This window comes from Spodoptera frugiperda, chromosome 12 (assembly GCF_023101765.2).
Source record: "Spodoptera frugiperda isolate SF20-4 chromosome 12, AGI-APGP_CSIRO_Sfru_2.0, whole genome shotgun sequence".
Classification (NCBI taxonomy): Eukaryota; Metazoa; Arthropoda; class Insecta; order Lepidoptera; family Noctuidae; genus Spodoptera; species Spodoptera frugiperda.
In genome coordinates, this window is record NC_064223.1 from 8052715 (window position 1) to 8074223 (window position 21509).

The 21509-nt window shown below is 39.2% G+C and overlaps 1 protein-coding gene across 1 annotated transcript in view; it reads right to left on the reverse strand.

The window, feature by feature from the left end:
• The window catches only part of LOC118262262 (filamin-B), an 81839-nt gene that overhangs the window by 10440 nt on the left and 49890 nt on the right, over positions 1-21509 (reverse strand). The window contains exons 21-43 of the mRNA XM_035573456.2: positions 14470-14609; positions 13920-14045; positions 13247-13367; positions 12223-12296; positions 11189-11345; positions 9826-10034; positions 9461-9640; positions 9147-9221; positions 8705-8864; positions 7676-7824; positions 7513-7585; positions 7251-7418; positions 6770-6939; positions 6557-6649; positions 6155-6299; positions 5683-5768; positions 5167-5359; positions 4147-4368; positions 3673-3836; positions 2061-2211; positions 1608-1856; positions 998-1218; positions 370-577 (exon numbers count right to left, since the gene is read on the reverse strand). Coding sequence (XP_035429349.2) covers positions 370-577; positions 998-1218; positions 1608-1856; positions 2061-2211; positions 3673-3836; positions 4147-4368; positions 5167-5359; positions 5683-5768; positions 6155-6299; positions 6557-6649; positions 6770-6939; positions 7251-7418; positions 7513-7585; positions 7676-7824; positions 8705-8864; positions 9147-9221; positions 9461-9640; positions 9826-10034; positions 11189-11345; positions 12223-12296; positions 13247-13367; positions 13920-14045; positions 14470-14609 — 3534 coding nt within the window. The remainder of the gene's footprint in view (positions 1-369; positions 578-997; positions 1219-1607; positions 1857-2060; positions 2212-3672; positions 3837-4146; positions 4369-5166; positions 5360-5682; positions 5769-6154; positions 6300-6556; positions 6650-6769; positions 6940-7250; positions 7419-7512; positions 7586-7675; positions 7825-8704; positions 8865-9146; positions 9222-9460; positions 9641-9825; positions 10035-11188; positions 11346-12222; positions 12297-13246; positions 13368-13919; positions 14046-14469; positions 14610-21509) is intronic.

The window sequence follows — 21509 nt, forward strand, 5'->3', positions numbered from 1 at the left end:
TCGTCCGAAGTGATACCAGGGTTTCCCAAAAAATCGGCTTGAAACAATGCTTGCATTATATTTCGCTGTTTGAATGAGATAACCGGAGGCCAAAACACCGCCCTGCTATCCCATCCTATTCTAAATCCCAAAATTCCTAAAAGGAGTTACACACACGTGTAACTCCTCAGGTGTTGTTAGTATCCATTAGCGACGCCAATTGCGTACCAGCACGCCTGCTGGTACGCAATAGTCAGATCGCGATCTGACTGCTCATTTGCTACCCTATTCCATAAAAAAATCATCAATCTCTTCATGCATGCTCGTATATTGAGGGTTCTTTCCATTTGCGATAACTTTACTTACAGTTAACAATTTAGATTGACTCACCTATGGTACTCTGTCCAACATCAGTGATGGTGTATTCAGCTTGTAACAGCCCGGACTTGGTCTGGTAGCACCGGACGGGCAGCGCTCTCGAGCCGGGTCCCGACACCACGACATCGAACTCCCGCGCCGGCCGGCCCAGCGTGTCGATACTGAACGACGCTACCTTGTTCACTTGTGCTTGGTATAAGCCCAGCCCGGACGCTGAGACCTGGGTACAAATGTTATATGGATTAATATTACGTACAGTACTCGGTGATAAATTTTGCGCAACGGTTTTTAATAAGTAGTACTAACGTACTACGTTATCGATATTTTAACAGGTATCGTAAGTATTAGTCTTGTAAAAATATGTCTGTGTTGGGTATGGAATTGGTTTTCATTCTCTTATGGCCGAAATTAATAACCTATCTCAATCTAAAATCTGTGGATAAGGATCTATTTTTGACAGTCTAGTCTAATTGATATAAATTTCTGTCAAAAAATCTGTGGATTAACCACAGATTTTGGTGGTTGTCGAGGGCTGTTCGGCTCTACGCCGTGATTGTTAGTCACCATACCTATTCTGGAGGTATATCGACAGTTATAAGTATATTGCCAAATTGTAAAGTGTAAGATGTGAAGTCCGTACCTCCTGTCCGTGGTGCGCGGGCAGTACGTCGACGAGCAGCGGCTGCAGCTGCAGCGGCGCGTGGGACCAGTGCAGCGTGACGCGGTGCGGCGCGGCGCGCGCGGGGTGCCACACCAGCTCCTGCCGCGCGCCGCCGCGCCGCCGCACCGAGTGCGGCACGCCCGCGCCGCCGCACGTCACGCGACCCGACAGGCGACCGTTGCCCGCGCCCGCCGTGCTCACTGCCAGAAATACAGACTACATTTAGCTTATTTATACTACATACTATTCAAATACAAATTGTATGCGATGGAAACAGATCTATGCTGAGCTTTTAACTATCACGGTAAATGAATAAAACACGTCTATAATTTGATTAGAATTTTAGACATTTCACATCTATTGATTCTTTGATATTAAATACTCAATTTTGAATACTCAATCATTACTAACTATTTACAATCATTACTAAACATTATCTAACTGTTATTATCTTCAACAAACGTTTGAAACTGAAGTATTCATGCAGGGTATATTTATCTTTTCGGTAAAACAACAACAACTTGCACTAATTTATCAATTTATAAAATTATACAGAATTACAATAGGCTAGAAAAGAACACAAACTCACCGGTAAGTATAGCAGGTCGATGAGCCACGGCATCTCCGACAGACAGTACTTTAACAGCAGACGGATCTAAGGCCTCCACGTCAGCTATCGGTCCTCGCGAACTCCTCACCACATACCGACCGACTCGACTGGCGGGGAAAGTCAGGAGCCCCGTGTCTTCCAAGTGGGCCTCAGCTACCCGCGTCCCCGTCGGAGATATTACTTCCACGTCGGATATGTTCTCGTCTATTTCCACTGTTGCTATGCCGCCTGGTAATTGAGAAGTTGGTTTATTAATTATTTTGAACTTGGGGAAACAATGAAAGATTCAAAAACATTGGGATAAAATGTAAGTTTACTTCAAGCTAGAAATTAATATGCTCTACTGTACTTCTTTACTATTTCCGTCTTGTACTGAATTATACGCCACATAACTGAGTGGTAATTCTTTTATCATTCCAAGTAGTTACTTACCAATTTGTACGTAAGTATGTGGCTCGCTAACTCGACAGACGAAGGGGCTGCCGGGCACGGCCTGTTCGTTGAAGGTGACGGAGACTCGGTGCGGCTCGCGGGACACTGGCACAAATGTCACGTCGTACAGACCACGAGCCACTGCTACCACCTAAAAATGTAATAGTAGATATTATAATAATAATTTCTTTAGATATAGTCTTAAAACAAGTATGACAAGTACAAAGGAGTATAAAAGGTTGTTTTTAGCTCGATCAAGATTAAAGAAACTATCACAATTTAAATTTTTAATTAGGTACTTTTGAAACGTCAAATCAGTAAAGCTGGGTGCGAATTAGATCAATCAATCAAAAAACTAGCTATAGCATAATTACCTAAGTAGAAAAATCTATTAAAATGTTATATTAATTAGGATTATGTATGCATCGGTACTTTATACTTCAACTTAGGACCACTTACCGACAGATAGGTTGTTAAAACTGACTATTAGTGTGAAGTTATGATCGAGTTTAGGCCACGGGCTTGCCCACCTCCACGCCGCGTTCCTCCTCTACCACCTCACTTTTCTTACCACATAAAGCCGGGTCCAGACGAGTGTAACGTGTAATGTAATCCACCGTGTAATGTAACACGAATTCTACGTGTGGACGGCAGTACGAGCATTACATGTAACGCTCGCGCGGCGCTCGCGGTTGATCCATCGGCTGTCGGTTTTTCGCGCGAACACAAAGGCGCTCGCAGTGCTCGTTTGGACGGCGGCGTTCGTGACGGTTGTGTCGTATGTACGGGTAAAGTTTTTATATTGACCATAATATGTTGAGATTTTAGTTCCACAAGTAAAGAAGATGTTCTTTTATAGGTACAAATTAGTTTTCCACCATCGACGCTTCCGACTTTTGCGGTCTTCAGTTAGTAAATACATGAAAATAAAAGCCGCACCAGTCTACCGACCTTCCTATTCGGCATGTTCGTAGCAACTGAGTGGAAACAGCTTTTGAAATATTTTCGCATTCACAATTCGCTTTGAGTTCGTGTGCCGTCCACACTGTTGATGCTAAATTACACGTAATGTTACATTACACGTTACACTCGTCTGGACCCGGCTTAAAGATATGTATCCTAAAGCCGGGTCCAGACGAGTGTAACGTGTAATGTAATCCACCGTGTAATGTAACACGAACTCTTCAGCGCGAGTGTTACATGTAATGCTCGTACTGCCGTCCACACGTAGAATTCTTGTTACATTACACCGTGGATTACATTACACGTTACACTCGTCTGGACCCGGCTTAATGTAGGATTGTGTCTAAAGCCGGGTCCAGACGAGTGTAGCGTGTAATGTAAGATTACGTGTAATTTAGCATCAACAGTGTGGACGGCACACGAACTCAAAGCGAATTGTGAACGCGAAAATATTTTAAAAGCTGTTTTCACTCAGTTGTGTCTTTGTGTTCGCGCGAAAAACCGACAGCCGATGGATCAACCCCGAGCGCCGCGCGAGCGTTACATGTAATGCTCGTACTGCCGTCCACACGTAAAATTCGTGTTACATTACACGGTGGATTACATTACACGTTACACTCGTCTGGACCCGGCTTTAAGTGTTATTTACCTCGGCCTTGACAGTAGTAGACGGTGTAGAGACGACGAGTTCGAGCGTGCCCTCCCCCGCGCCGGCCGCGTCCACGCTGAACGTCACGGGCTTGCCCACCTCCACGCCGCGCTCCTCCTCTACCACCTCATCCAGACTCAACCCTTCCAGGGTACCCTCCAACTCTGTGTACAAAGTATTCAGATATTAGACACAAGATTGAATTGGGATTACTAGGTTGTTTAATAGCATGTTTTCTGATTAAATGTTTAAGAAAAAACCTTTTAATAAAAAAATATGTTTGGGGAAGCAGAACTAGATTCACGTAATGCCTTTTAGCCAGCAGTTTTGAAACCTAAATAAATAGGCCTTTAACAAAATAGGACAGACACGGCATTTGTGAGTAGAACGGTCTTAAAAACCGATAACACTCATTGATATAGTATTTGAAATAAATAAATAGTAATTCATTTTAACTAAAGAATATGGACATACCTCCAGGTCCTAACCCAGTAACCCTGACTCGCCGTACATCATAGACGTTGCATGTGAAGGGCGAGCCCGGCACGTGTCGGCCGGCGCAGGTGACCTGCACGGTGTGGCGGCCCACGGCCTCCGGCGTGTACGTCGCCGTGTACCGGCCCTCGCCCGACGGCGACAGCCGCGACCGGACCGTGGTGCCGCCCGGACCCGCCACGTACACTGTTGGCTCCCCGGCTGTAAACAAAACAAGACATGTTACTCAATACATAGTATAAGTTATACTTTTTTTTAAAGACATTTGGCAGCTTGGTGACGAAAGGTGACCTCGCAGTGTCTTATGAACACACACAATAAGCATGAGTAACAACAAATTTGACAGTTCAACAAGATATTTGACGGTATATGTGAACAAATAAGAACCGACTTCTACTCTTCTTAGCAATCACTAGCACATACTTTCTGTTAATATCGTGTACAAGGTGCTAGCTGCTTTCACTCTACAAGCTAACTTGTATAAAGCGACGTACAGTGACATTTTACACAGCCCCAAAATATCGACCGTATGCGGCGTCGGGCGCGCGACGGCATTTGACTGCTACACTGATGCCATTTGACTGTATACTTGCACAAATAATAAACACGCAGCTAGACAATACTGCACTCAAACAATAGCCTGGCCTGCATTCAATCTATTTGCCAAATATAAACAAAATGTCTTTACAATTTGATATTAAGCAACACTTGTGTAACAAAGTACCGATATACATTTTCGTGATGAGGCCTTGTGGCTCATTGTTCTATAGACTTCATTTAAAATATCATTATGGACTGATATGTTATACTTTTTTTATAACAATCATGTTTAGTATTAAAGACAAAGTTTTAAAAAGTTACAATAATTACAAGAGGTTATTGACGCTCTACAGATCAAAAGTTTATAATTATGTACACAGTCACTAGCTATTGCCAAAGACTGCGTAAGCGCATGAAACAAATCTTATTTTCTAATACAAGTTTTAGAATAGATCTTACTATGGAATCCAGTGAGTTGTATCTCCGCAGGCTCGGCCCGCGGCGTGGAGACGAGGCCGGGCCCGGCGGCGCGCGCGTCGGCCGCGGCGGGCGGCGCCGACACGGCGCACGAGAACGGGGAGCCCGGCACTGCCTGCCCGTTGAACCGGACCGACAGCGTGTGCGGGGCCGCTTCTACCGGCTTGAAGTTCACCTGGGTAACACGAGGTAGGAAATTATAACTAGTCAAATGCTTTTCTAGAAATATCAAATTACTAAACTTTTACTTCTGTGACCATTTTAATGAAAGAGAATATTTTTTAAAAACAGTTATTTTTGAATTAGTATTTGTTTAGCTTCCTTAACTGTGTGTTGATTGATGTGATAAAATAAATAACTTTAAAGTGAGCGTTTCTTGTGCATGTGTTCATGATGGACTAATTTAAATTTTTACAGTATAAAATGTACTTGACATCAACAAAATTTGTAACAGAAATACCTATGACTAAAATTAACATACTCTTTATATTGGCTTACCTTGAACCTGGCGTTTCCTTCACTTTGTACATAATTTGGCACATTACGCCCGTTCACGGCGACTATAATTTCTAGATTGCCAGCACCTGAAAACATCGACAGAGTAAAACATAAATATACTTTCAAATAGTCCATTGCTAGATTTTTGTCAAATACTCAAACACCACTCAATTTTAGCTCTCAGAAATAGTTATGTCACTACAAATTCATTAAAAAAGACAGAGAAAGAACGATATTGAAGTACAACTTATTGAATGTTATTTCAGTATTTGGGCGTATGAGCCTCCCTACATAACAAGGCTTTGTCATTATCTACACGCTTGACAGGTAAGTTGCAGATCGTAGTTCAGCTTTATTAGGGTATGCTAATTGGTCTAATATGTAATCAGCTCTTACAAAACTCGCCGGTAGAACATGGATGGTGACAAATGGATGCTATTCCGTATATAAACTTAAGAGAAACAGTACATACCAGCATGCGAGGCGTTGATAGTAAATGAGACCGGTCTGCCGACGACGCCGGGCGATATGTCGGTGACGTTGACTCGCGCCGCGCTGTACGCCTTCACCAGGAACGGACTGCCTTCCACGTGGCCACCCATTGCTCCAGCCCGCACCTACATACACAATTATACATTAAATCATACATGTTGAACCAAGAGACTTAGGATTTCTAGATCTGGAACTACTGACTCACCTATCCTTACTTAAGTTTTGCATGACAAAAACAAACTAAGTGTTATTTTCATTTAGTATAGAAGATGTTCATTATTTGCCAGAAAATGTTGTAGTGGTTTAGTAAAGGTGTATTTCTTTCACAGTCAGGACGTGAACTACATACTATAAATATACTAAGTAGGAATTGAATATATACCTCAATACTGTGATCACCAACGTCGACAGGTACGAAAGATATTGTGTATCGTTTGCTGGCTTCATTCTCACCGATTGTCTCTTCCGCTGACACCTGGGAAATGAGAAATATACATACATTGTAACAAATTCGATTAGGCCATAAAGCTTTCGGGTGGTAAAAATTCTTATATGCAGTTGGACAAAAATCATGGTAAGTAATACAGTTACAAACCTGTACAGGCACGGGCCTGCGAGCAGGGCCTAGGACCTCAACGTGTGGTGATGTAGGAGAGTCCACGCTGAAGCTGTACGCCTCCCCCACCGACACCTTGTCCGGGGACTCGCCGGAGCCGGCGCCGATCACACGCGCCGGGGCTGACACGTGGCACACGAATGGACTACCTGTGGCGAGCAAACATATCTGTCAGGCAGGGTTTTCAGAAAACCGATAAAGTAAAACATGACTTAGTGGTCTGATTCACGTTTATTTCTGGGTACGTGGGGCCCTACCAGGGTCGTGGGTAGGATAGAATCTGTTACAGATAATCGAACCAGGTTTCGATAAAAATATGTCTCTTTGGGTAATGGTAAATGAAACAAAAGAAATAAAGACAAATGAGTACATGTGTGGTGTCGAATTGATTGACAAGATTTTTATAGACATGAGGTATGTAAGCCGTGAACGAAACTGATACATAAAAATTATGAATTACCCGGCACATGGTCTCCATTGAACCGTAGCTCCACAGTGTGTGGGCGCGGGTCTCGCGGCGTGAAGCTGATGGCGTATGTATGGGCTCCCTGCGCCGCCGCCGCGGTGGGCACGCGGCCTCCGTTCACTGTCACCTCCAGGTTACCAGGCCCGGCTGCCATTGTTTCCACTGTGGACAATTGGGGATAAAATAAATATATTGTATAAATTGTATGGTACCTTACAGGAGAAAATACGTAAGTCAATAAGGTTTCAAAACTTACCCAGAAATGTGACCGGTTTGCCAACTGTGCCGTGTGTGACGTCCTTAACTCTAATAGCGGTGACATCGTACACCTGAAAGTCCACAAAATACCTTTAATACAGGAATTATTCACACACTTAAATTGTTTGTATTAATTATAAAATAATACACAGTAATCATACCTTGAGGTGGAAGGGGCTGGCGGGTATGGGCACGGAGTCGACGAGCACGTTGAGGCGGTGCTCGCCGACGGCGCGCGGCACGAAGTCTGCGCGGAAGAGGCCGGCGCCCTGCGCGGCCACGGCGGCGGGCACGGACGCGCCGTTGGGCCCTGCAGCGCACCACGCGTCAGCTCTCCGCCCCGCCCTACGCTACCCCACTCGACAACCACGACGATGTTAGCAGTTAGGGCGAAGCGGATGAGCTTATCAAAGTAATATGAATGTTACGTCCTCATGTTATTTCAGTACTCTCTGTAAACTCAAATCTGATTACTGCACGACTTCCTATGTCGACTTACACGACTACCCATTAGTACCCTACGACTGTATATAATTAAAATATAATGATGTTAGTTGTGTTAGTAGTACTACATTAAGCGACTTATAATGTGAACGTGTTAGTGCGGCGAAGCGTTATGATATCTTTAAGTACTTCGTAATAAACTATGATCTCCCCTCTATAAACTCCTTTGTTCCCCAGGACCTACGAAACCCCTCATTCTACGACATAATCTGTTTCAGATGGTTATCCAAAAAGTAATATTTTGTATCTCTTTCATTTATACCACCCTGGAAAAAATAATCAAATAAATTATGATACATTTCTCGGCACATGAAGCAAGAGGGTGGGAATGTTATTGAGGAGAAGCTACATGGTGAACATAAATTAGGTAACTCAATAGCTAGCTAACTAGCCTTAAAACTATAGCATAAAATATGAGGACTTTTAATAAGATAATCTATTTCATACTTGTTAGTTATATTACATTAATTTAAAAGTTCAAATGTACAGTTCTTAGCAAGTTTTGCAATTAGCCACATTTAAAGAAGCCATATACTCGCTGTTACCAAACAGTAATTCTCAGTTGCTCTAAATGTATTACTGTCTACATAAAGACTTTTTGAAGCATCCTCTGAACATATTTATGCCCACAATCAATCATGTTAACTCCTAACAAGCACTATCTATGAATAGTTTCCAAGTCTCACCCTCAACATTGACTTCGATCTGGTCAAGCGAGGCGGTGGGGTGCTGTAGAGTGAGAGATGCGCTCTGGTGCAGGGGCACAGGTCCTGGGACTGTCACACGAGCCCCACCACCACCACCTTCTGATACTTGTATCACTAGTGGACATCCAGGGACACGCATCTGGAAATAATAATAGTAAGTATCAGGTAGCTATTTATATACAGACGTCTAGATTTGGGGTTAGGAACTCCAAACTTATAACAAAATGAAGGAGGCTTGGAGTGACAGACAATAAACATCATGTTGGTGGTCAAACATAGACTATCAATGCTTAGGGTTAAAAATAAAAAAGTATATGCACTAAAATGTAATGACAGAAAGGTATTGAATTATTTAAACTCTAAAGCACTGAATCAGTAAAGAAAGTATTGTGGAATAGTAAGGATAAGTAAAACAACTTACTTTATTAAATGATACATTGACAACATGGTCACAGGCTTCTGTTGGTGTGAAGGATACTGTGAAACGGGCATTTCCCTGGAAACAAAACAGTTTATTAAAGCACTTACAATCAATAGCTAAGATTTCATGAAGAGAATACTATGGTAAAACTAAAAAACGGATGTCCTTATATTTAACCAAATACAAAAAGAAAATTAGAACACTTTCAGTTTTATCATTAAAACAGAGAAAATGCAGGTTGAGTCAAACAGAACTGTTAATTAATTTCATCATTAAAACATTACGAGAAAATGCAGGTCAGGTCAAACACTTACCTGAGGATGTACTTGTGTAGGTATGTTCAGTCCTCTTGCAGCGACTGTAATCTCAAGGTTGCCCTCTCCGGCCTGGGCAGCGTCCACAGCCAGCTGTACTGGTACTCCAACTCTTGCAGCATTTCCTCCACTCACACTCACCAGCTTACTGTCATACGCTTTGCATACAAATGGTGTGTCCTAGAAGAAAATAGACAGGTGGTTGTTTAGAATAAGAAAATTGTTTTTTTTTTTCTCTATCTCAGCTTATGAAATAAGTACAAATTTGTCTGGGAAGTATTTAAACAGAGACTTATTGTGCAGCAGTAATTTATTGTGATTGTTTAGTTAGCACAAACACAAAATAACAAATATTGTTTACTCACCGGAACTATCTGATTGTTGTATTGGGCAGTGAGTGTATGGGGTCCCACATTTTTGGGGGTGAAGCTGGCCACCAGACCAGTGACAGCGTCTCCTGTTAAACGCACTGGGACTTCGCCCCTCGGACCTCGAACAGTTACTGTTAACTCGCCACCAGCAGAACCTTCCACTCGAACTGAACATGATGCTAATTCACCCACGGGGATCAATTCTAGCAAACAATAAATAAAACGTACATTTAGAATTTATATCCTTTGTGTATAAATAATCTAAACAAAAACAATCCTAATTTCCCGCTTTGTTTACAACAAATTGTGTCAAATGTCAATGTCAATGATATTGAAACGTCATATTGGCAGACTACAGATATCTAAGTAAAGAAATCAGACAATAAAATAATGTCTCAAAAATAATTCTTAAAGTAATGTCTTGGCAAAAATTGATATGTTAATGATATTTTGAAAACTCTAAATATTTTATTTTAGATGTATAATGTGAATAAAATTAAAGCATCCTAATGCTGGTTGGTTTTCCTGAAAATTTTCCATTTTGACAGCCATTAGGTATAATAAAAAATAAAAGGAATTTTCTTTTTATTCTCATTTATGGCATTTGCTAGAAGTTTTTGAGCAAATTCAACCAGTAATGAGTGTTTGATAAATGTGTAAATTATAATTTCTTATGAAATACAACAATATTTATACATTTTTTTTTTTACATTTTCAAAAAATGTAATACAGTAATGATTTTAATATATAAAGTTAATCGAGCATTACTGGTAGCTTTTCTTGAAACAATCTTATTAGCCATTAAAATAAAAAAGTATAAACGTCATTTATTTCTTTGCTACATTTTATGGCTATAAACTCATTTTTTTTGGAGCAATTCAGCCAGTTATAATAATATATTTTTATAATTAAATTAAATTACTACAGAATATATTATTTATATTTTATAATAGATAAAAAAATTGAAATATTTTACATTAATTAAATATACATCATTGAGTATTATGTACATAATTATTTTCAGTTTAGAGCTAGATTGCCGTTGTACCACGAAGCAGATTTTTTTTCTGTGCCTAATTTTATATTGTCTTTGCCATTTATTCTAAACTTATACTACTGCAAAATATTAAAAAATCAACGAATAAATAAAAGTTAATATAATAATAATAAAGATACATAGGTATCGTAGAAGTTGTAAGTAGATAATTATGAAACGTTCTATTGATAATCACGTTAGATATGTGGATCGACTGTAGCGCCACCCCGAACAAACTTGAAAACACAGGGTGCACGCGTTGGAGATTTTTTAATAAACGTTTAAGTTAAATCTAAAATATTGAAAGTTTAAATGACTCACCAACTTGTGACGTATCTATAGTGACTCTCTGTGCTGGAGCCACGTGGAATATGAATGGAGAAGATGGCACAGGTTCACCGTTGAACTTAATGTCAACTCTATGAGGGGTCGCCGTCTCCGGCCGCCAGAACACAAGGCATCGTCCTCCGCCAACCACCTGAAATAGAACAAAGAATCATCATAATTAATAAAGGTTAAAAATAGGTATGTATTTTCATGAAAGTACCTATGCTCAATACCTACCTACATAAAATGTATTATAGTACGATCTTTATTGAGGTTTACTTATTATTCCTTTATACCTATCTTATTCCTGGATCGGAAACTGAACTAACATATATACTACCGCACTCATAGACATTAAATGAATGATTCTTTCTTTAGCAACGATTTTGTTCGAAAACAATGAGCTAAGGACTGGATTATGTAATCATTAAATGACTCAACGGCAGATAGATTACTGTTAATCCTGCTCAAGCGGTAAAGCCATGGGCACAAGTAAGTGAAGATACCAATTTGGCATTGATTACAGAAATCGGTTCCAACATTTTAAAGGACGTCATTTTATTTAAATAAGACAAGTTGATAATCATGACGAGTCATTACACTGGAATATCAATTATTGATTCTTATGATTCTATAAGATAGACCCTAAGTACAACATAAATTTAAAAAAGTCACAATAAATCGATTCCTTGTCAAAATATACGAATTTGGTGAGGTTTAAAAATAAGTGTAGGTATATGAATATCAATGAATAAACTTATGAATATTGATTAGGGAACATTTTAGGAATGATCATGGTATTTTACTCAACATTCCACTAAGAACTCGTTACCATTAATTAAAATAATTTTACCGCGCTTTAGGAAGGCGACGTTCGACATTCCGAATTCCCGCCAATTCAACATAACTATCATAGAGATCACGAAATATTTTTAAATCCAATTTAAAGTTGGAAAGGCGACACTGGAAGTCCTCATTTAAAGTTTGGTACAGATTACGAATATAATGACACAAGAGAGCAAGCTCACCTGTACGTGATTAGGAACTTCGCCTTCGTTTATTGAGATTTCCAACTGCCCTTCTCCGGCCGCACTGGCATCCACTGAAAAAAGTAATTTTAATTATTTCACATGTAGATATTAAGTACTCGAACATCATATTCTACATACATACATATATATATTTATTTATCTGTGTACAAAGGGTTTTCTGGTTTTCATTCCCCTTCACTTCAGTCGTATATTAGCATATATTTCCCTATGGTTTCATTTATAATTTATACACGTAGATACTCATGTTTGGTTCTAACAACATTTCGTGTAAGATAAAGCTATCGTACCTATTTCATTAAAATAAAAGCAATTTTACATAATAGTTTTTCGTTAGTTATTGATATAACGTTCTAGATTGAGTCAGGTACCAATTTCCGGTAAAACTGCTTTTTGGGCAATTAAGCCAATTTATTGGAGCCAATTAAAGTAGAATCTAGATAGTTAACCGATTGTGGGAATAAGAGATATTATGCGACAACGGGAGGTAAGAGACGAAACGATCCCTTCGTTTTGAAACGTTCAATGGGGAAAATGTCCCCTTTTCCAGGCGCTATAATTTATGTTCCAGGGGGGATAATACCATAATCACCACCCTCGGTGGGTTTCGGAGCATTCTATCAATGTAAGTAGCTAAGTGCCTGCCGACTGAAAGATTTTGCTTTTTAAACTTTATGATAAGCAGCGCGAACAAACAATAAAAGTTTGGAGGTAGATAGACTTTGGCGAATCTGTTCAATACATTTATGTATTAAAAGTATTATTCTCCGAATAGAGTTCTTAGTAATCGCGAGAGAAAAGGGTGCGAGTCACAAGTGCCATTTTTAAATTACTTAAATAAAAATTTTGTTCCAAGTAGCATAGAATAATCTTACCTATTGCTTGATTTTTTAACCCAGCAAATGTTATTTACCTACTGTACAATTTGGATTTATAAATAGATTTTAAATATGTACTTAGCCTGTCAGAGAAGAAAACGAGAAATGAATGGTAAATAATGTACCTCTGAATTGGCAGTCTTGTCCGACAACCGCGTTGCCCACGTCTGTCACTTTGATGAGGCTGGCATCGTACACCTTGGCCACTAGTGGGGCTGCAGCCAATTTGTCATCAGCGATCGATACCTGAAACAATTAAATTATAAAATATAATATCGAACTATTTCATTTCCATGTAGTTTGAATTTTTAAAACTCCCGTAGTGAAGAGACATGGGCTTACATTTTTCTACGAAAGAATCGTTGATCCCCGATTATAATATGGTACAAACCTATAGGGCATGCATATTTAAATATTTAATTCCTATAACGGCGTCGACAATCGTGTCAGCAGAAAGCAGGTTTTACTATAAATAGATAGGCAAATGAAGTTCGTTAATTTATAGTAGGTAGACAGTTTTGGAGAATTTAACATCACTTTCTTATTTATATCTTCATACTTAGGTAACCAAGTGTGGAGATATTATAAACAGCTATTTATAGAAGCTGCTGTTAGCAGACGGGTTTTCTCAACATTTAAATACCCAATTATCATAGTAGTGGTATTACGTGATTTGTATCAAGAAGCTCATGTGACGAATTCCTGTATTTATGTTTTACGTGATGATGTTTATGTTAGTGATTTCTAGGTATCTTCAGCTCGATCGATTTTATAACGACGATTGTTCAGGTTACTTACATCGATAAGGTGAGTTCCGACTTCCTCAGGAGTAAACTCGATGCGGAACACCCCTGGTCTCTCTGCTATGTCCAACACCCGAGCGGTCACTGGCCTTCGGGATGGTGCTGTTACTGTTACGCCAACCTTATAACAAAAACGTTGCATGTTACAAATAATCACATCTCGAGAAATTTAATTAATTTTCTCTGTAATTTAAATTACAAGTGAGAGTAGAGGTAAAAATTTGAATGATTTAATTACAGTTTCATAGCTACCCAACTGTGAAACATACAGTATTGCAGTGCAATCCTTGAATGAAGAGTTAAATTGATACAAATTGGTACGAGTGAATGCTCCGAGCATCGAGCTCCGGGAAACACACGCAGTCGGTGAAGTATCGGATCTCTTTTATGAAATTGCTGATATTTTGTATGTGTTTATTAAGTACATTAAATCGACTCGAAAAGGAAATTCATTATAACGACAACGGCTTTTCTTTGACTTTAAACCGATGACTTCTTCATATAATGTATCGTGAATAGTTTATTTACATTATTTACAAACTTACCTCATTTTTGCTGAAGGTAGTATCGCCTGAAGAGGTGGAGATCTCAAAGACGGCTGGTACTCTAGCAGGGATCAGCCGAGTGGGCTCCCCTCCGCCGCCGCCCAACGGCCCTGCCATCACCTCGACCTTCCACGGAGAACCTGACGACAAAGGACAAAAGACATTTTAAATAAATAAATTACTTAACATAGCCTTCTTCATTGCAGCGAATATAGGCCGTATTTTACGGAAATGAGCTTCCTTTAATGCAAACTGGATAGATTTATAGATTCATAATAAAATGTCAATGTGTATTATAAAGAATTGATATATCCACCCTGTATGCGGGGTGCGAACGATCTGAGGCGCGGGTATAATGACACGAGACATGATAAATGTAGTGGCTGATGGCTCCAGCGGCCAGCGTAGTAACACACATCGTTACCGGTAACTGTCTCATATAAAACTCCTTTTTTCTATTCCATTCCTTTCAATATTTTATTGACATTTACTGGCAAATATTATACATACGTATGTATGCAATATGTTTTTTTCGACCATCTGTCTTCATCGATTTCGCTTCACCCTAAACTTTCCTTTTAAAATTCGGTCACTTAAAGAAAAACTGTCACAAACTTTTCCCGACTTATTGGAGTAAGCCATCATCTTACACAAAGTTGAAAATTAAATCGGCGCAGTTTTATTAAATCGTCCAATCGTTTTATGACATCTTCGTTTAGTAAAATTAAAGTGTGAACTTTGACTCAATAATTTTGCATGATTTTAGCATAGATCAATTGCATAATAAGTGTTTATGCAAATGTGTCTTAGCGAGACGTTGTCAAAGACTTGATTCATACATCTTGGAACTGTTGTGTTTGCATCGATTCATTTTCCTTTAGAGCCAAGCTGTTATTTCTAACACGTGTGCAGTAAACACAATCACATAATTACATGTATGATATACCTGGGCTCTAATTACCATAACACCTGCAGGTGTTTTTACAAACACTTGCAGGGATCGAGGCCTCTAATTAACAATAAACATTTTGCAATAACAGTTGCCACAACTATGCAAATTGGTAGATTAGGTAGGTACTAAAACTTTATGATGGGTTTGAATTGAAATCTTTATTAGTGAACTATTCGAAAACTTTTATCTTCACGTCGTTATTCTAATAACTCTCGATTCGAATAATTTGCTAACTGTTCTAAAAAGCAGCATTCGGCATTCGGTAGTATAACGAAAGTTTAGCTAAAACAATAGGCGTGTGTAATGAAATGTGTTGCGAAATTTCAAAGGTCGACATGGCGGAACCGATTGCCGCGAGGTCGTTTGGTTAGAAAATAGTCAGTTTTAACTTTTCAATCACCTGTGGCAGCATTCCATGCAGTTTATGCAGACACACCTTGCCGGTGAAAGAATAAACATATTGATGGAAACGACTTTGTGGGGAGATTTCTTTGTAAACGAAACGTGTAGGCTACCCATTATATTTTTCTGCTACGTTTTCATATTGGAAAATAATTTCTCAATGACATTATCACATAAAACTTTTGCTGTGTTATCTACTGATAACAATTATTTTTTATCACAAAGTTACTACTTTATACTACAGTGGCTAATTCATCAAATGCCATACCTTACCTACATAATACTAGATTATGTTTTGCCTAAGCAATGTAAGGTCGGCTGTCACATAGGTACATAAATCCTGTAGGAGCAGAATCGAAAAATTGGTTCAACAATTGGTACCTATGAATGTCGTTACCGGCAGCCAAAAGGCCAAACGCCAGACAATCAATTGCCCTTATTTATTGATGGCCTTTGCGAAAAACTTGTTCGCAGTGCAAAATTTTCGTTTAGTTTTTAAGACTAGAGAGAAATAGTATTTGTCAACATCAAACATTTTAACTGTTTTTATTCAAAACTGAAACAACCCATTAATAACATCTACAATTTGTATGTTTTTAGAATTTTAATTCTAAAATGTCGTTTCTAATATTCTAGTAATTAGCATGTTTGTATTCTAGCACTATCGCGATATTAGCACTATTGGACAATTTTGTTTTAGTTGTTATAGTTATTGGGAGAAACAGTCTGCGCTACGGTCCATTACGTAGTTGTAACTGTAAGTACCTACGTGTAAGTACTAAACATTACATTTTTAATGTTGAATGAATGACACGACTCAGACTGTACCAACGTAACTCTGGTTGGGTTTGTTTAAGGTGGGAAAATCATCCAACGACTTCTCCCGCCTTGGACGAGGCCAGAGGGAGAGTCAGACTCTTACTGATTATAAATCACCCCGTTCCTACTTCTGCCCTAACTCAAGTTGGTTAGAGACCAAACAACTTAAGAAAAAGGATTTTTTTAAGCTTTTAGCAATTGGCATGGCAATATTGTGGTGTTTTATTGCCAACAGTTTTTTTTAATATACAACCAGGTAATTTGCCGCAGTGACTGTCTGACATAACCCTTCCTTATTAGTAATGACTCATGACCCTGAAGGCCTCGAGACATGTGGGAAGACGCTTCAATACAAAATACAGAGAACTTTGCCTCGCCATTGTTTAGTTTTAGATTAGTTATCGAACTAATCGCGGTACTAGCTTTAACCATTATTTGGGGAGGCCATTATCATGTACCTACGCAAAGTAATTTATAATAATTTGTGTGGTTTACTGAGCCTAGAATATTCTCTGAGGAAAAGTTTTTACTCTTATGTTTTCGTTATATAATCAATGTGGTTTATGTAGTCTAACTAAAATATCTAGATGAGCTAAGTTTACCTAAATGAAGTTCTAGGATATATACTACCTAAGTACTAAGAAGTGATCCATTTATTTATTTATTTATTTATTTATATATGCTTTATTGTACACATTTAAGTAGCCTAGGTTACATACATTTTAAGTAATATGCGTACAATGGGCGGTCTTATCACACAATGGTGATTTCTTCCAGACAACCTTTGGATGGAACAATTAAAAGAAAGTAGATAAGGGGTAGATGTGTGCACAAAAAAATTAAATAAAAAGAAGGTTATATAATACACTAGCAAAATACTAAATATATACATATATACATACATAAAATATAAATATTGGGTTGTGTGTGTATGTGTGTGTGTGTGTGTGTGTGTGTGTGTGTGTGTGTGTGTGTGTGTGTGTGTGTGTGTGTGTGTGTGTGTGTGTGTGTGTGTGTGTGTGTGTGTGTGTGTGTGTGTGTGTGTGTGTGTGTGTGTGTGTGTGTGTGTGTGTGTGTGTGTGTGTGACAATGAAAGGAGAAACAGAGACTTACAAAGAGAGAAAGTACTCCTTTACAAGGTTTTTAAATTGGCATAAGGTTTTGGCACGCCTAACCTCAATAGGCAAGCAATTCCATAACCGAGCCGCTTGTATAGTAAAAGACTTATCGAAGAAGGAAGAGGAATGTATAGGAATGCATAGAGTAAGATTTTCCGACGACCTCAGGGACCTCGAATGTGAGTCACCGAAAACGCTCTTTTAAGTAAAAGGGGTTGAAGGGTTGAAAAGAATGTTGTACAGCAAATAAAGAATATGAGAGTTCCGGCGAAGTCGAATAGGAAGCCATTTGAGCTTATTACGGAATTCAGTTACATGATCATATTTGCGAAGACCAAATATGAATCTGATGGAAAGATTTTGAAGTCGCTCAAGCTTATCCAGTTGTTCTTGGGACAGATCGAGATAGCTGACATCCGCATAGTCGAGAATCGGCAGAAGAAGGGATTGAGCAAGTGTAATTTTGGTAGCAGTGGGCAAGAAATTACGGAACCGTCTAAGAGAGCCAGCAGAAGCAAACAACTTGCGACTGACCATCTCCAACTGCTTAGTCCAAGAGAGAGAACTGTCCAAGAAAATCCCCAGGTTCTTGACTTCTCGAGAGAAAGGAATAGTTGTATTTAAGAAAAAACCTGAGGAAGACTTGTCCAATCAATTTTGGAAACAGTACGCGCATTACCAATGACGGTCATTTGCGTTTTGGATGGGTTGATTTGCAGTCCAAAGTTAATGCTCCAGTCGCTTAAACAAGACAAATCCCGATTTACCAAATCAATGGCTTCCGGCAATTGTTCGAGAGTGGCCTGAGTGTAAATTTGGAGATCATCCGCATAAAGATGGTAGGAAGAAGAAAGACCTAGAGAGATAGAATTAATGAATAGCGCGAAAAGTAAAGGAGATAAAACGCCACCCTGAGGTACGCCAACAGCAGTGTGACACCATGAAGAGTAGGTGTCCTCAAAGTGCACACGCTGCCGGCGGCCAAACAGGTAACTACGAAGCCAGTCAATCACCGATGGAGATATGTTAAGAGAGCTGAGCACGCCAAGCAGAATGTCGAAGTCAACAGTATTAAAGGCATTGCTAAAATCCAGTAGTACAAGTACCGTTAACTTCCCCATCTCCATGCCCGACCTGATGTCGTCCGTAATATTTACGAGGGCCGTGGTAGTGCTATGACCTCGCCGAAAGCCAGACTGATAGGGACTGAGGAGGTTGTGTTTAAATAGGAACATACTAAGTTGGTGGTGTACAAGTTTTTCAAGGATTTTGGATAGGAAAGGAAGGATTGATATGGGGCGATAGTCAGAAAAGGAAGTAGGATTAGGTTTTTTAGGAAGAGGGATGATATGAGCGTCCTTCCATCCCCGAGGGAAGACACCACTGGAAATGGAAGAGTTAAAAATATATAAAATAACAGGTAGGATCTCATCGAGGATGGGGACAATCATCTTCCGGCTGATACAGTCACTACCAACGGCGTTAGAGGTAGTAGACAATATGCTTCTCTTAACATCACATGCAGTAAATTGACTTATGGAAAATGAAGAAAAATCAGGTATCGGAAGTTGTGAAAGATAATTTAGTGTAGAAGTTTTAGTGGCCCTATCTAAAGTGGGCGAAGGTGAGAAGTGAAGGTTAAGAGAGTCTATGTCAATATTTTTAGGGGACAAATCTTGAGTAGATTTTCCGATTCCTAAAGATTTAAGAAAATTCCAGATTTTAGAAGGATCACTGTTTTTAATGGACTCATGGATATATTGGCGTTTAGCATTCCTACACATCTTGCCGCAATGATTCCTGATGGTAATGTACTTGTTCTTATTTCTGTCATTTGGCTGAATCTTATATTTGAATTTTGCAGCTGCTTTTTTTGAAATGAGATTTTTAATCTCATCCGTCAGCCACGGAGTCGGAGGATGTTTGACCCTCACAGCTCGAACCGGTGCATGCTTATCAAACAACTGCAGCAAGGCAGTGTTAAAAACATTTACCTGCTCATCAACAGCTGCCGATTCAACCAAAGACGTTCAATCAATGCCACTCGCATCACTCCGAAGGTGGTCGATGTCCATGCCATCAAAATTACGAAGAAGAACAGTTTTCGACTTATGCTTTGGTGGACGAATCATATAAGAAGTGTAAATTAGGTCATGGTAGGAAAAAAGGTCAGCCGAACACTGCCCATGTTTAGCGACGAAGTTAGGAGAAGAGACAAGAATTAAATCAAGGAGTGAAGGAACAGAGTTAGGAAAGTGGTGAGTTGCATTAAGACGAAGAATGGAAAGATTTGTAGAATCAGCAACATGAGTAAGGGCATGGGATCGAGAATCATCTTTAAGCAGACAAGTATTGAAGTCCCCCATGATGACACAATGGTCATATGAGGGGATCAAGGAATCTAGTAGAAGTTCGAAAGAGGAAAAGTAGTTAATGCGAAGGGAGGGACAGTAATAAACGCCAAGAAGAGCCTTGGTCCGATGTAGTTCAACCTCCAGAAACAAATGTTCACCAGCATCAGGTGGAGGTGGCTGCGTGGACATACTAAGGATATTAAAAGGAATACCATTACGGAGATATATAGCCACACCGCCACCACCCCCAGTGGCACGATCATTCCTGATAAGCTGAAAGCCGGGAAGGGAGTATGAGGATGAAGGAAGACAGGGTTTTAACCATGACTCTGACACAAGTATTGCATCAATATCTTTGCAGTCGAAAACTGTCAGCATATCTGTGAAATGGGCCGGAATACTCTGAGCGTTTATATGAACCACATTGAAGTTCCGCATTTACTTATTGGCAAAATGCTATGGAATAAACCAACTAGCCCATTACAAATACATAAATCCACGTAGCTATAAATATAAACTTTTCTTTTATTTTAATTATTATTTTACACACACTTTTGTACGACTCTGACTGTTCGAATGACTAATACGTAGATGTAGATACCCATCTACGTTAAGATCACGAGGCCCATCGCCGCACCTGTTAAGCTCTGGGCCGGGCCGTTACTAGCCCATACTAGTTCATTACATAGTATTGAAGATCGGTCATGCGAATATAGCTAACGGTACACATAAACGGCCAATATGAATAATAATCGTTTGTTCTAATTAAAAACCTTCGTATGGGAATAGTGTGCGTTATGTTTTGATAGCAGACATTAAATTAATGGCTGTATAAATAAATAATATGTCTACTTAATATTTATTACTCCAAATGTACGGCCTTTTCATATTGAATTAATTGATGTTCACGTTTTGTGTATAATTTTGTACTATTTCAAATAATGTGATTATTTTTACCGTTTCTGTTTTTGCTTTTTATTTACTTTTTCTTATAATTATGTACTGTTGGCCCTCATTATTCTTACAAAAAATGTTTCGTACTCAATTATCGCTTAAAAAACGTGAAAAAGAAACATTTTTGAATGCTCTCCATCTTCAAGACGTTGTTCCAAAAACCGAGAAGATACAAAAGAATTTCGAGTCTAAGTGAGTGATTAAATTTGAGGAGTACTTTATTTCAAGATGGTCATGAACATCGTTACAAACACGACCGGTCCGCGAGCTGCTGTTCATTTGTGTCGAGATTCACCAGAGATAAAAGACGGCCATTATAAAACACATTTCTATGATTTACAACTTGTCTCTGGTCTATAGAGGTGTATTTGTTATGTTATTACGTGCTGTGACCAGGCGAGCGGACACTAACGGGAAACTGCCGTAAATAATTACCGCAAA